A 16,456-nucleotide genomic window follows, 5' to 3' on the forward strand; every position below is an offset into this window, starting at 1 on the left:
AAATCTGAAATTCAGGGGAACTAGGTCTTGATTGAAGGGATGCTACAAAAATGGTGTAATTAGATAAAAGTGGAAATGCCTGCATTCTGTCCTGCATTTTTATCTTGTGAACAGCCCTGAGATCTTCAGAAGTAGGGCAGTATATAAATTTAATAAATAATAAAATAACAATACCACTGGGAAAATCCAGCCAGGAGCCGGGCAAGTTTGGAAAAAAGGCCCCTGAGAGTTTAGAGCAGGCTTCCTCAACCTCGGCCCTCCAGATGTTTTTGGCCTACAGCTCCCATGATCCCTAGCTAGCAGGACCAGTGGCCAGAGATGCTGGGAATTGTAGTCTCAAAAAACATCTGGAGGGCCGAGGTTGAGGAAGCCTGGTTTACACTAGCTAATGGCAATGCTATAGGTGTAGCAGTTCGGCCTGGGCAGGAGATGACCCCATAGTTCAGACCTCTTCTTCCCTGGGGTAATGGACACAGTTCTCCTTCTGCATTCCAAGCAGCTGTTAAAGGCACAGGGGTCCTGCCGCGCGGGGGGGAGGCGTGGAAAAGAGTCAGCCACCCGATTTAACGGCGTGCTGTTTAGTAACCCACTAAGCAGCGCCTCCGGTTTAGCCCCCGGGGGCAAGTTAAAACGTGCCCGCTTGCGAAGGAAGGCTGGCAGAGGAGCCAGGGCTGGGTCGGGCTTGGCCAAACCGGCTCCTTTTTGCTTGCGAAGAGGTGACTTGGGGAGGGTGAAGCAAGGTCGGTCTGCCTCTGTTGGAAAGGAAGGTAACCGCCGCCTCCTCCTCCTCCCTACAGGGGCGCTGAGGTCGAATCCTTAATCCCTCCTTCACCCGGTCTCGAGGTTCTCCTCTCCTCCGTCCTCCTTTTCCGTTTCGCGGTTTGGCCTGCCTAGGCCACCGTCGCCGCCGCCGCCGCGGAATCTGGCTGGCTGGGATCTGTCAGCGTGAGTCCTGCGCCAGAAGGGATACAACAAGCGCAGCGGGCGGAGGGGCTGGAGCGTGGAAGCGAGAAGAGAGGTGGCCAGCCCGGAACCTGGCGAGAGGAGACAGCTGAGCGAGGAGGAGGAGGAGAGCCGTGACACGGCAGGCAGGCTCTGGGAGGGTCCGGCTGAAGGAGAGCCTGGCAGCCTCCCCTGCACGGGCGCCCCGGCCACTTCCAGCCTCTCGGCTGTCAACTAGAAGGCGGTGGGGAAGCTGAGCAGGGCAGAGCCCGGCCCCCTTTCCCAGTCTCTCCTCCCCGCTAGCAATTTTTTTCATCCCTCCCCCCCTTTAAAATAAAAATCTGCAAGAGGAACTCCCGACCTTCCTCGTAGTTTTTGAATCCGCTGGCTGCCTCCCGCTCCCCCGCCTGCGTGCGGTCTGGATCCCTGCGAAGCGAGAGGCGAGAGAAGGAGTTCAGGGGAGGAGGAGGAGGAGGGCGCTTCGCGTGCGTTTTAAATCCCACCGTGGCTTTTTCTAAAAAGGAAAAATCGGCTGCATGGACGGGCAGCGGGCAGAGAAATCCCATTTAATCTCCTCTCGTTCTCGTTGCTCCGCAAAGCGCCGCTGCCTCTTCGCCAAGGTAACAAAGGTTGAGCCATGTAGTGGTTTTCTTTTAAAAAAACACACCGACAAAACGGTTTGTGTCGTTGGCTTATTGTTAAGAAGAAGAAAAGAATTGTCCTGAAGGTTTGAATTTGCCCCCTGAATAACGGTGGTTCAGAATGCGCTGGGAAAGGCTTTATGCGAGGGTCGGGTATTTTTCGTCTTCGCGCATTTGCGGGCAGGAAGGTGGGGAGGAACAAAATTACCGCAAACTTCTGCCGAAAAATCTGGGTAGATTTGCCTCCCCGTCCCGAGGCTCTCATCAGCCTGAGGTGCGGAAGGTTTTTTGGGCCTGACAATCTTGGCTGGTCGAGATTTTCTTCTTGATAAGTAAGGGGGCGGGGGGGGTGTACGAAACAGTCGGCTATTTTAGACTTGGAAGATATCCGTTATATTTAAAATCTAGGCTAAAAACGTTTGATCTAATGGCAGCAAGTTTCGTATTTGCCCAATGCATATGCAGCATCTGATGCCCATTCCTCAACATTATTTTAAAATCGTGAATACTGCAACAACGGGCAGTGCAAGGGGGCGGGGAGAGAAAGAGCCTCTGTTGGAGATGTGGTCCTGATCCTGCTATGCTATTTCCTTGCACGGATCTCTTCAAGGACTGCTTCAGTTGTGGGGGACTAACTATTAAGATTGCTTTGGGGGTGGGGCGGGGGGAGGACTGGGTCCATGCTCTAACTTTAAATCCTGACATCTGTAGTGAACTGGTTATTACAGTGGTCTCCCCCACCCCTTTAAAGCTGTCTAGCTTTTTAAAGTGCGCTTCCTTACATATGGCGAAGCTGGTGGGGAAAGGATTTTCCACAAATCCTGATGAAATTCAGTGACCTTTGATGCATGGCTTCTGCCATTCGGCCTCTATTAGAAAAAGCCGAGATGCACTTGAAGATGTGTTGCTGGCTTATGTTAGCTTTGCTGTCTCTTCCCCTCTTTTCTTCCCCCAAAGGTCCATATTGATCCGAGTCTTTTGAACTGACAAAGGAAGTATCTGGAATAGTAGTAATACAAAAGCTGTCAGCAATTGTGCCCTGAAGCGGGAGCCTTATGATGAAGTGAAAAAGGGGAGTGCCCGCAATCCAGAGTCTCTGGACAGAAATGGCCCCCTTAACTCCTCTGGCGTGTTAACCCCTGACTGGGTGGTGGAGGAGGAAAGTGCTTGAGAAGGGGGGCAGGGCTACCTCCCCACGAAGGCTATGATGTCGGTTGAAGGCTCCACAATAACAAGCCGCATCAAGAACTTGCTTCGATCTCCTTCTATCAAGCTGCGAAGGAGCAAGCCAGGGAGCAAGCGGGAAGACATCAGTACGAAGGTGAGCGTTCAAACTGTTTTGCACCCTCCTGAAAGCCTCACCTTTGGCTAAATGCTCGGTTGTGTTGGGAGATGTCATATAGGGTGGCCCTTAAATATAATGGAATAGTGGTGGTTTCGCCTGTCTTCCTGACCTGTGCGTAGCACAGCTGGCAAGACAATGATGGTCTTTGTCTGGGTGTGCCTAAAGGTTGCTTTCCCAAGCTGTATGTGCAAGAAGGTACTTTATGATGTGCTGCACATGGATAGGTATTGCAAGGCGATGAAGGCACTTCAGGATGTGCTGCACATGGATAGGTGTTGTAAGGCCCCCAGGCAATTGGAAGGGAAGAGAGGATGTAACACCTTTGGCTCTTCTCACACAAGGAAGTGTGGAACGAATGATTGTTTGGTTAAAACAAACCTTTCTTATGCCTTTTGGGGGCACCTCTCAAAAGCAACAAGTGTGTATGCTACCCTAATGTTTTTCAAGTATCGAGATGTAGCCTTTGTTATTGAAGCTTATGGTGTTACTTGACACATGACTGATTAAGTTTAATGAACAGGATTAAAAGTGTCAAGGAACTAAGCCTGTGTTAAGGCAGTGCATCCTTGAGATATAGCTGCCATAGTGGTACGTGTGCTCTCTGTCTCTCTCTCTCTTTCCTACTTGCTCTTTCTAGCAAAGGTTTTATGGCACATTCTTCAGTTTGCTGTCCTGAGATTAATGTAGGGCAGAAAGAGCCGTGGACTCTGTTCTCCTTCAGAGGATAAGCTTGTTTTAATTTGTGTGGACAGTAAAATAGGAACAACCAGCTTGGCCACATAGTGAATAATAATTAAAACTGGGGGCTGGGATCCCAAATTCCTGGATGCTTTGTCATTGACTAATTGTATTGCATTAAGGAAAAACGTGCACACGAAACAGTGCCTCAGTTTCCCATCTGTAAAATGAATGTAATTACTCCTAATTATAACTAATTAGTGATGAATGCTTGCTTAAAGCACCTTATACTTCTTGGACAGTTTTTGGCATGTCATGCAAGGTACTTTCTGTATTTAATAATTTTGCAGCTGACGCTCTGCATGTTTTCTCAGAATAATAAATTCCAATGGGTGGATTTGTGCATGTTTGTTGCTGTATTATAAGAAGCTTTCCCAGTACCCATAGGAGAGTATAAAATGAAAGCTGAAGTAAGCATACTCTTATTTCAGAGGTACAGCTTAAAATTGTTATGAAAGCTACGGTTCCTCTTCCGATGTCGTTACTTGAATAGTGATCTAATGATAAGGCTTGTTTTCCCACCCTCTGCTCCATATAAATAAATGGGGTTTATTTCTCAACGTTTTGTGGAAGGGCCTCCTTTTGTAGCCAACTGACCTTTGGTCTACTTGGTGCAAAAAATTCATTCTTCAAGCCCTCCTCCCTACTCAAGAGGTGTAAGCTCCACAGTACAATCTTCTGCATGTCTGCTTAAAAGATAAGCATATAGGATTTCAACTGAAAGTAGCTTCCAGACAAAATGTTTTTTGAACAATCGTTCTGATTTGTTTGTGGGGAGGTTGATGTGATGTTACATAATCAACTGTTGTCCCACACTTTCCAGTGCATTATCTTGTCACTTTCCTTATCACAAAAAGTATGGCTTGCTTTTATTTATTTTGGAAGTGGGTATGTTGCATAGGTCCATTTTCATTGTGCCACCTGAATTTGCTGGAATGCGATTAAATCCCACCCTCAAAAAAACAACAACAACAGCCTCAAAATCCAGTTTTGCAAAATTTAAAAGTATCCAGACTCTGCGTAATGTGCCCATAATAATAATAATAATTTATTATTTATACCCCGCCCATCTGGCTGGGCCTCCCCAGCCACTCTGGGCGGCTTCCATAGAAACCAAAAATACACTAAAATATCACACATTAAAAACTTCCCTGAACAGGGCTTCCTTAAGATGTCTTCTGAATGTCAGGTAGTTGTTTATCGCTTTGACATCTGCTGGAAGGGCGTTCCACAGGGTGGGTGCCACTACCGAGAAGGCCCTCTGCCTGGTTCCCTGTAGCTTTGCTTCTTACAATGAGGGAACCGCCAGAAGGCCCTCGGCACTGGACCTCAGCGTCCGGGCAGAATGATGGGGGTGGAGACGCTCCTTCAGGTATACTGGACCGAGGCCGTTTAGGGCTTTAAAGGTCAGCACCAACACTTTGAATTGTGCTCGGAAACGTAGGTCTTTCAAGACCGGTGTTATATGGTCTCGGCGGCCGCCCCCAGTCACCAGTCTAGCTGCTGCGTTCTGGATTAGTTGTAGTTTCCGAGTCACCTTCAAAGGTAGCCCCACGTAGAGCGCATTGCAGTAGTCCAAGCCCATGTGCTTTCAAGACATGCAGGGTTTCGAAAACGCTCTTTAGTGAGGCATACACCTTTCTAATATACTGTATTAGTGTTACTGTTTTGGCTGGTGGGAGTTGCCTCGTCCTGTTTGTTCTCCTCTTCTTCCTTTTTTTCCTGATTATGTGGAAGTGCGGTAACTTCTTGGCTCATTCTTTCTTACTCTGCAGTTGTCTGTGAGATGGTAACTAGGATGTGGATGCATCTGAAGTTAGTTTACAGTTCTCCTCCCTGTGAAGGAAACCAAGAAATGCATGCAAATTGCCTGTGCAAACTCATTTTGTTTGCTTGATTTATTGAATGCATGATTAGAAGTGGTATTTGCAATGCTATCAGTTTTGATTATTGTTCTGTGAACCTCCCTGAGACCTCCGGGTATAGGGCAGTATAGAAATTCAAATAATAATAATAAATAATGATGAGAACTTGAGATGGGCTAGCAACAAGATGTAAAAGTTAATTGTATACAGAAGCACACAGCACATGAGGGCTATGAATTGATGCCCCCCTCCACATAGTTCCTTCTGAGCAACACATACCACCTGTGATTATTGTAAAAGACAGGTATGATGGGATACCATAGGAATGGAGCTATCTTGTAGATGGGACAAAATGAGGAAAGCTATGAAATATAGCGCCCCCCGGTTGCTAGAGTCCTGGCCACCTCTTATCTCTGTAACCATGATGGTAAAAAATGTGCTCTTTCTAAAAAAGGAAGAGGTTAGGATACTCAGATTTTATGGGACGAATGCCTCCTGTTTTATCAAGACGTAATTTAACAAGAGGAGCGTGGGAAACTTCTTGAATGGCCCCATCAAATGATGAGAAATGCATTTAGAAATGTATATTCCGCCCTTTGCTGTTGCCGCTCCCATGACTTATTGCAATAGTAAATTTTACCTGTCCCCTGCTTCCCAGATGTCTAATTAAGCGCAAAAGTCTGGTAACATTCTCTTCACCAACTGGCTGGACAGTGCAGATGACTGTGTAACCAAGTTGTGATAGGTGGACTATTAGGGGTGGGGGTGGCACTGTGGTCTAAACCACTGAGCCTCTTGGGCTTGCTGATTGAAAGGTTGGTGGTTCAAATCTGCACAATGGGGTTCGCTCCCATTGCTCTGTCCCAACGTCTGCCAGCCTAGCATTTCGCAAGCATACCAATGCAAGTAGATAAATAGGTATCACTGTGGCGGGAAGGTAAACGGTGTTTCTGTGCACTCTGGCTTCTGTCACAGTGTCCCATTGTGCCAGAATCTGTTTATTCATGGTGGCCACATGACCTGGAAAGTTGTCTGTGGACAAATGCCAGCTCCCTCGACCTGAAGCGAGATGAGCGCTGCACCCCATAGTCAAATTTGACAGGACTGAACCTTCCAGGGATACCTTTTTACCTTTAGGTGCACTGTTGTAAATTACTACTTGGTAACTGATTACTACAGAATCCCAGTCCCACAGCTGAATCCTGTAGAATAATGGGCAAATGCTGGCAATCTGTAACCTCTACTTTGTGAAAATGATTTGCTCAAGGAAGGTGATGGGACAGGACCATCTTGTACAAATGTAACCTTGGAATTCCTTCCAGTTTTGCCTCTCTGAAGCGCAGTGTCATATTTCAGTGGGAGTAACAGGTATATTAATCATTGCTATTGGTTCCACCTGGGAAATTGCTGTTTGAAAAGCCTAATTCTCACTGAGGTGGAAAACTTGTGTCTTGGCTATACTTCAGACTACAGGAAAAGGCTGAGGTATTGACTGCTCCTCCAAACAAAAACAAATGATAATCACATAAAAAATAATAAACACAACTGTGTACATGTAGTAAAACAGATGTAAGGACATTTCTCCCCAATATCCTAGTTTTTTTAAAAAAATATGTGGCGCTTTATGTTTTTTACAGCCTGGTTTACTTCCTTGAAGAACGGTAATGTTAAGAGATTATCAGTTCATGGAACAGGATCCTCAGCATGCCTGATAATTCAAGTGATTTTCCTTAACACATTACCATTTCTTGCATATTGGTTAACGCTGCGGATGCTGTCAGCTGGGCAAACATGAAAACCATTTGAAAAGGAGAGTTGCAAGGTCACAAGTTGGAAATCTTAGCTTGAACAGAACTGATTTGACATAGTGAAGTTACCACTCCTGAACTGCTTCTTCCTGGGTCTTGCTGTTTGTCCTTCTCCATAGCCTGATGAGGGCAAAAGAGACATCTCACTTGCTTCAGCCAGTGGTGGAGGCAATGAGACCCAGAGGAACATCTGCTCCTCCAGATGTTGCTGGACTCCAACTCCTGCCTGCTCCTGCTGGTGTTACCAATGTTGTAGTTGTAGTCCAGGAACATCTGGAGAGCCACAAGTTCCCCAACTCTTTTGTGGGAAATAAGAGCCAAAGGCCTATCTAAGCCAGCATCCTGTTTCGACAGTAGCTAAGGGCATTTATTTATTTATTTAGGGTTGTATTCAGCACTAGCCCTACTTGAATAGACCTAATGAAATTAATGAACCTAAGTTAGTCATGCCCATTAATGTCAGTGAGTCTACTTGGAGCAAAACTAGTATTTAATACCACTTCATTTAACAAAATGTATATCCTTCCTTATTGTCAGAAAAAAACCCCTACGTGGTAAGTAATATAAAGGTAATAGCCCTCTCCCGCTGCTGTTACCAATCTTCAGAGGCACATTGCCTCTGATCATGTAGGTAGTATACAGTCATCATGACTAGCAGCCATTGATAGGCTTATTCTCCACAAATTTATCTTTATCTTAATGCTATCAAAGGTCCAGACTGTGTCCTGGTCTGGCAAACCAATTGAAAAAGGTCTTCTCTTTAATCACAATAACTTCTCAGATTGTCTTAGTTCAGTAAAACGAGGCAGCTTTGAGCAGATTGTGACTGGGTGCCGGTGACTATCTGAATTAGTGTACTGGCTAAGTCAGCTTTCAAAGATCAAGAATGTGGCATGTTTCTTTCAGGCTTGAAGGATGCCCTTCAGGCTTGATTGATCTTGATTTACTCAGTTTTCGACCTGGTAACTGAGTTTGTGTGTGTTTCATCTCCCGGTGTCCAAGCGCTGCAGCTTGTTTAGAGAAGGATGCTTCCTAATTAATGACTGGGTCTGCGGTGGCAAACTTCCCAGTCAGCGTGGTACCTTCTTTGTCTTCAAGAGGTTTTTTGGAAGATGATTAGAGAAACCTGTTTGTGGGTCTGAGGGAGACAGGGAAGGAAGATGAAGAGCTGTATTTTGGCCAACTGGCTCCCTTCCACAGTATCTTTAGAAGAGAAGCGGATGGGTTAAGCTTATGCAGGACTCTCATGATTTAGGTGAAAACAATAATTTTGCAGGCGGTGTATATAAATAACATATGTGTCTCCTACTCGGACAAATGTAAGAAACGGGTGTTGGTTGCATTGACCTCTAGGCATATGTACAAAAGCCTGCAAAAGTATTTCCCCCCCAAAGCCAGGTCTTGGACCTTCATGTTTCTTAAACTACCACAGAATTACTGGATTGGACCCAGCAGAGACAAATTGTTTGAAGTAATAGCTTACACTGCTGTATGATTTCAAACTTTAGTGTGAGTTGGGTAGGAAGGTGCCAAGGCCTACTCTTGACTATGTCAAAATATCACAGCAAAAAAGTAGTGGGTATTGAGAACTTTTGTTAGGTTATTTTTCTTTATGCCCCAGGATAACTAATGTTGGCATCTGTCTGTCTCTAGAGACAATGGAGTGCACCTCTGGGGATGAAGTCAGACCGCTGCATTAGCAGCACTGAAGTGATCTCCCCGGGCACAAGCCTAGGCAGTGAGTGTGGAGGTCCTGGGCTGCCCAAATGACAAGACCACGCCCCCCTCACTGATGTGGTCCAAAGGGAAGCAGAGCAATATGTTTGACACCAGCTTGGCTGCAGGAGTTGCTGGAAGGAGGTGTACATGGCACCGTTTGGTCATTTTAGGGACTCTACTCCGGATTTGCATCAGCTTTACTCCTTATGCTTTTCTTCTCCCATAGATATCCTGCAAAGCAGCGGAGGTTTAGGATCAGAGTTTTCTTTCCCCTAGATAGCAATGTTATCAATGCAGATCAAGCAGTTGCCATGCCCCTTTGACTTCTTTGAAGTTGTTAATGAATTTGTGCCGTTGGACATAGGCCCGTTCTGTACACAATATATTTGGTGATGCTAGTTGCTAATGGAAGGCCCATGACTTCTCCCAGCAGTGAAGTCTGAATAGTTGAAAGAGAAAATGGAGTGCAATTCAGTGATTCAAGAATTAAGATTATAGGTGGCAGGCTGATTTGTGTTCAAGCAATTCCTTGAATGTTCCAGTTAAGAAGCCCAACTCCTCAAAGTGCAGCTTCAGTAAGTTTTGACTTAATGTGATTAAAATGAAATCTCTTGGACAGAGCCAAATGTTATAATGTCAGCTAGAAAGCTTTGAGTTCAGCCTTCCTAAGCCCTACAGTGGAAACGATTAGGACAGTAGAATGTTCTTAAAAGTCCCAGCCTTGATTATTCTGATTCTCTTAACTCAGGTTGTTTGTGACCTGGTCTGTGCATGCAGCTGAATGAGGTGGGAGCAATATGAAGTGGGAGAATGGACCCTGACACTGAGGTGGCAAGTGGATTGTGCAATTTTTGAATGATTTCCTTTAAGTGAAAAAACAGAGAGGGTCTAGCCTGTGCCATTCTTTTCCTGGATGCTACTGAGTAGACATGAATAGGATTGTGCTTACAGTTATCCCATGAGGGAATGTGGCATTTAGCAGAAGAAAGGATGCCCACCAGAGGCGTTTTTAGGGCAGTGCCACCAGTTCGCCAGCACTGGGCACGCAGCCTTCTCATAGCCAGATAATTGCTTGCCCAACTGACAGGGTCCTAGAGCCCTCCTCACTCCTTCCCAAAGCCTGATGCCTCTTACTTGGCTTTGGGAAGGGAAGGCCAGGGCTGGAGAGGGCATCAAATTTTGGCTTCACACAGGGCATCACATCACCAAGATTCACCCCTGTGTCCATCCCAATGGCTCATTCATTGGCTGCATAGTCAGTAATCTTGTGTATGTAGATGGGGAGGACAAGTTCAGAATTCTCCAGGTGTGTAATGACTTATGGACTATGTGAAGATGTTGGGCTGAGGTGATGGTTCTTCCCAGACCAAGGAGTCAGAACAGAGGAGGGGTGGTTATAAGTGAGTGTGGTGCCGTGGCCTCTCCATATGAGGCATAGTGGTACCTCGGGTTAAGAACTTAATTTGTTCTGGAGGTCCATTCTTAACCTGAAACTGTTCTTAACCTGAGGTACCACTTTAGCTAATGGGGCCTCCTGCTGCTGCTGCACCGCTGCTGTGCAATTTCTGTTCTCATCCTAAAGCAAAGTTCTTAACCTGAGGTACTATTTCTGGGTTAGCAGAGTCTGTAACCCAAAGCGTCTAACCTGAAGCGTCTAACCTAAAGCGTCTAACCTAAATCATCTGCAAGCCGAGGTACCACTGTACAGTTTAGATCATGGACTGTTAGTGCAGGGATCTGTCACTAGGCTGTTTCAAAAAGTCATAGTAGGGTAAGGGATGGGGAGGAAATTCTGTTCACTTTGCATTTAAAGACAAGCCTACCAAATCCACACTTTTTGGGACAATACATGAACCAAACCAAAGACATCCTTTGTAATATGCGATTTTCTGAATTTTGCAATTTGGTTCTCCAGCCAAGTGATGTGTACTAACATGCATATACAAAGCTTAATAATAATAATATACTTGGGTAAAGTGTCCATAGAATGCATACATTTATGAAAGCAGCATACAAAATGTGTTATGTTAGTGAAGGGTGCTTTTTAAATGTATAGATTAGGCATATTTGCATATAGAAATGTGTGTGATGATGAATTATCTGTTGAATTTACATGAGAAATTCATAAAATAAATCATAAACTGTTGTGGAAATGTGGAGAACTGAATTTAAGATTGGAAAAATGAAAAACTGAAAGAAACCAAGGGATAGCTTAGTTGGTTAGAGCACAGGGCTGATGACGCCAAAGCTGCATATTTCTGCATAGCAGGGGGTTGGACCATATGATACTCAGGATTCCTTCCAACTCTATGATTCTATGATCTATGATCTGACAGATTCACCTTACTCTAAAATAGGCTGGGCTAAGCCAGCCACATACATATGTAAGTACCTTGAAAAGCTTTGCTATTCCATCCAGCATCCTTGTCAGAGATTAATGGGTTAATCTTTTAAAGAACAGAAAAGTGGGGTGAGATAAATTGGCTACCCTGTGGAGCAGACAACCTGTTAGTGGAAAGGAGGAAGAAACAGTCCTGGATTGAAGACAATTCTTGAATGAGGACCTGGAGGAAGTAAATTCACAAAAGATCTCTTGAATGTGCATATAATAGAGTGCTTTCCAAAACCAAATGACTGTAATAACAATGTGTCTGTACACCCCTTGTATCCAAAACCTGAATTTTGTTTATGCTTTTTGATATGAAAAGGCCTTCCTCATTGTCTTTGCTTTCCTTGAGTCATCAGGAAATATTTATAGTAGAGGAATACTGCTTTTGTTCCTAAACCTGTATACCTGGGCTCTCTCAAAAGTTAGAGTCCTTCCTGTGATCAAAAGTTCATTTGAATTCGTTGGGGGAAGGCTCTGACATTCTTTCTGAGCTTTCTGCGCAGGATGAGTCGGGGGTGTCTCCAAGTAAATATCCACCCTGTGAAAACTGAGCTTGCATAGCCATGTGAGAGTAGTCAAAAACTTTAATCTGCCATAGGAAAGTTAAAAAGACATGCAGCCATCATCTCAAGACTCTACAATGATTACGGTTTATCTTCATGTATAGGAGGTATTGGGGTTTAGTGCCTTAAATCCATGTACAGAATGTTATTTGACTGATGCTTTCCACAAAGGTCTATCAGCTATTATGGGGAGGGGAATATCAGTCAAACCCACAAAATCTTCATGCCAAGCAAGGAGGATGGTGATGTTCCTAACAGCTTGGATGCAGAGACCATGAATAATGCACCCAGACTGGGTCATCTGCCATGGGAGTTTTAGTGATTGTTATTGGCTAGGGGTGACTATGTGCTTGGATTGTATATTTGGGTATTCACTTTAGTCTTATACGATATGGTGTTTACTTTCGTCCACACACATACTGTTCTCAGAAGTTCATGGCAGTAGAAGTAATGAACATGCCCCTGGTGCTTGTTGGTACGTTATGCTGCTTGTGCTTTGTTTATGGTTTCACTGCCCTCCCAGTGGTCTTCAATGTGTTGGGTTGTGGGGTTTGTAACAATAAACCTGGCACCTAGTCTTTACTAAGGCTTAGAAGTGATGCAATTGCAGTATTAAAATTTAAATTACATTGCTTCCTTTTTTTGTAGGCCTTGGTTGCATGCACACACCATACATTTGAAGCACACCCTCCTTACACCTCAAAGAATCCCCTGAACTGAAGTTTGCCTCCTAAAGAGGTACAATTCCTAGCAAACTTAACAAACCACAGTTCCCAGGTTTACTTTAGATGGGGGAATGTACTTTAAGTATATGGTGTGTACCTCAGTGACCTAGACTGGCTTGGTATAATTCTCCATTTCTGGCTATTATCATGTGGAATTTGGGCTGCCTGGTAAAAATGGCATAACCACTGTTTTTCCTTCCAAAGGCCAGTGATGATGGGTGTGAGAGAATAAAAAAGCATGAGGGGTACAAGTTGTTTCCTTGATTTCCTTGATCCAGTAGAGAGGAGGCTGCAGCTCAGTAGTGGAGTTTGAGAAGCATGTCTCTAAAAACATTTGAGACCAACAATTAAAAATCTTTGACCAGAAGCAAGAAACCAGCTAGGGAAGTGGCTAGACCAATAGATAAGAAAGGAATTAAAAGTGTGCTAAAGAGGATAAGGAAAATGCCAAAAAGCTGAAAGATGGTGGGGAGGCCCATCAATTTGAGTAGCTTTCAAGGCGGACAGGTGTATCAATGGCTCCAAGTCATGATTATGACTACATTATTGACAGGATCAGAGATGCCATGTTGCTGATTACCAGTTGTTGGGGATTGCGAAGTGGAGAGTGCTATTGAGTTCATGGCCTGCTTATGGACTTCCCACACACACACCTTCCTGTTTCCATTGTGGGAAGCAGGATGTTCAACCAGATGATCCAGCAGGACTCTTACATAGAGCACATGCCTGCAAGCATAAAGTACACTCCCTAGCATCATTATTTTAAAAAGAGATCTTGGGTAGCAGAGCTATGAGAGGCATCTACAGAAGACCTTGTGGATTTACTGTTGGTTTGGATAGACAGTTCTGGGTTTTATGAAATACAGTGGTACCTCGGGTTACAGATGCTTCAGATTACAGATGCTTCAGGTTACAGACTCCACTAACCCAGAAATAGTACCTTGGGTTAAGAACAGCTTCAGGATGAGAACAGAAATCGCACGACGGCAGTGTGGTGGCAGCGGGAGACCCCATTAGCTAAAGTGGTACCTCAGGTTAAGAACAGTTTCAGGTTAAGAACGGACCTCCGGAACGAATTAAGTTCTTAACCTGAGGGACCACTGTAGTGGTCACCATCTCATGTTATAAGGCAGCTGTTTATGTAATCTAGCTGAATTCTAATAGAAGAGGTGTCCTAATGACTGAAACAGATAAAGTATGAAAATATTAATACTGGTTTAAGGTTCAAGGATTTGTGGGTGCAAAGACACCCATAATTTCTAGAATTAGAAAATGTTAGAGATCACTAAATACTGTGAGTCTTCACCTGTGTCGCAGACCAAGCAGTGTGAAAATGCAGGATGGACTGAAGAAGAGGGGTTGTAAAAGTAACAGTGTACTAACAAATAATTCCTGCACCACATTGCCATTAATATTATGAGCCAGACAGGAGCCAGAGCTGAAAAGATAGAACAAATCTCTCGCCAACGGTGAGGTTAAAACTATGTTTTTTTAGTTTACAAGACAGTTCCTCAAGTCACTAAGCCACAAATCATGTCCACTGTCACTGACTAAACTAGTGGTCACTGGTGGGGGGGGGGTTATTAGTGTTACCTCCTTGTCTTCAATGTTAGGGGGTGGGATTTATCTGTGAAAGGGAATCATAAAATCAGTACCTAGAGGTGCTGTGAAAGATGGAGTCGCTTCACTTTGATGGTGTTAGCACTCAGGTGTGGAAGAAATTGACATCTTATGAAGATGAATGGCACCCTGTGGGATTTCCTGCCTTTCAAACCTGATACAGTATATGGTTATGAATTTGTGGTGGAGGGCAGACTCCCCATAATCCTAAATTTAGTAAAGAGGTAGAATTTAGACGATATGAAGGGAAGTTGCCAGGCCAGTGAAAAATACTGACTGAACCAGTTCTCCTGTTCAGGAGATTGCTGATAGGGATGCTGTTAAGAACCCAAGGAGAACTAAGTACAGGGCCATTAAGAACAATTGACCTTGAAGATGCTGTCCTCACCTCAGCTGAGAAGTGGAGAGAAACAGAAGAATTGAGAGAGGGGAGGTTGCCTGGGTAATAGGGGTGTGTGATGTCACCACAGGAAAGGAGGGTGTTCTTTTACAACCGAGGTTTTGGTAGCAGGGGGTTCTGGGAAGAAGGAGCAGGAAGTGGGCAGAAATCCATGCACACTGGATGGAAGAGGCTGCACTGAGAGACCAGGGGCCATGACGTGCTACTGCTTTGGACCCAAGCTTGCTGTAGCTATGAAAGGAGCCATATGGAACACTTGTGGGACACTCATCTACATTGTGCCTCCTTCCTAAGGAACACAAACCCTGGTTAACTGCCAAGACCCCTGGACACATGCTACCGCTCAGCAGAGACTAGGGTTGCCTGTAAACCTATGTTCTCAATGTGTTTATTTTTCTAAAAGCTTTATCTTTGTATATAATTAGTCCAGTGCCCATTATCTGGAACACTGAGCAGGGGCATTCCGCACTGCAAACTTTTGTTGCAGGTGTGAGTTGTGCACTTAAAATACTAGGCCTTCCTTAACTGGCAACTAGTTTGATGACCCCCAAATTACAACAGTTGTAGTGGTCACAGAGTTGCACTGCAGCCCAAATATAAAATGACGACAATGACTAGGTTTTCTCACGTTTTGCATCTTTGAGGGAATCTTGTGGGGTTTTTTTGTGGTGTATAGGTCTGTTTGGCGCTAAGATTTTTTGCCTGTGGTATTAGGGAAATGGAAATACTGGTATATATTATACCAGAGGTTTTCAACCTTTCTGAGTCCACAGCTCCCTTGACCAACTACATTCTTTTTGTGGGACCCCTGAGGGGCTCAGGAGCCCAGTTAGGTCACCTCTTGGCTTCAAAGTTGTCAGCTTCTCACCCTTTTTTGAACCCCCTCCCTTGTGGAGTGTTCCCTCGGTCTCCTCTCCTCTCCCCTCTCCTTGGGAGTCCTCCGGGCAGCTCTCTGGGGTGAAAAAGACTCCTGCCTGAAACCCTGTAGTGCCTTCCAGTCAGTGTAGATGATGCTGAGCTATATGGACCTTTCTTGGTATAACTGTCTGCTCCTATAAGCTCTAATCAACGAAAGCCTAACAGGCCATCGTATTACAAAGTAATCCATTACAATTGCAAGTATTCTGCTGCTTTATAATTCTTATAAGCAACTCCAAATTGCCACAAGACAAGACATTTCCTAAAACCCTGAGCTGCTTCTCAGCCTGGATCTCGGCTTCCATCTTCTTCCAGCACTGGGAGGCGGGGATAATCTCTCACCGATAATCCCTTTACTGTGCTGTTTGTCCCTGTTGGCGGTAAGCCGTAGAGATGCACTTTGTAGACTGCCTTTGGGAGGGTGAAGGAAAGGGCTGGAGGCAGCTGGCAGGGGTGAAGCATAAAGGCAGGAGGAAGGCTTTCCACTTCAGAAAAGGGCCTTCTACTCTGGTTCTATTCCAGATCTCCGGCCCATTAAAAAACTCAAAGAATCCCATAAAAATTGAAGGTTTAGTGAGTGAAGTTTTGGCATCCTGTTGTGTTCTCTCCCTTCCTGACTGTTGTCTGCAAATGCAACATTCATACATTTTCTTGAATTAACTGTCCATTCTAGGTAGGCAGCATTGCAAAGCATTAGGTGATTTTTTATTAATCTACTGCTGGAGACCTTTCCCCCCCCATGCCAGATACTTCAAAACTAATCTCAGAGCTATGTTTTGTTGG

The 16,456-nt window shown here is 44.8% G+C and overlaps 1 protein-coding gene across 5 annotated transcripts in view; it reads left to right on the forward strand.

The window, feature by feature from the left end:
• The first annotated feature begins 990 nt into the window (after nt 1-990).
• Nucleotides 991-16,456, forward strand: part of MAPKBP1 (mitogen-activated protein kinase binding protein 1) — a 122,536-nt gene continuing 107,070 nt past the window's right edge. For 2 of the 5 annotated variants that reach the window (XM_081931588.1, XM_081931586.1), the window contains exons 1-2: nt 993-1,562; nt 2,541-2,904. In XM_081931588.1, coding sequence (XP_081787714.1) covers nt 2,788-2,904 — 117 coding nt within the window. In that variant the 5' untranslated portion in view covers nt 993-1,562; nt 2,541-2,787. Of the gene's footprint in view, nt 1,563-2,540; nt 2,905-16,456 lie in introns of all 5 variants that reach the window. The other 3 variants (XM_081931585.1, XM_081931587.1, XM_081931589.1) reach the window with 3 other exon arrangements.

Source organism: Podarcis melisellensis (assembly GCF_964234715.1).
Source record: "Podarcis melisellensis genome assembly, chromosome: 1".
Taxonomy (NCBI): Eukaryota; Metazoa; Chordata; class Lepidosauria; order Squamata; family Lacertidae; genus Podarcis; species Podarcis melisellensis.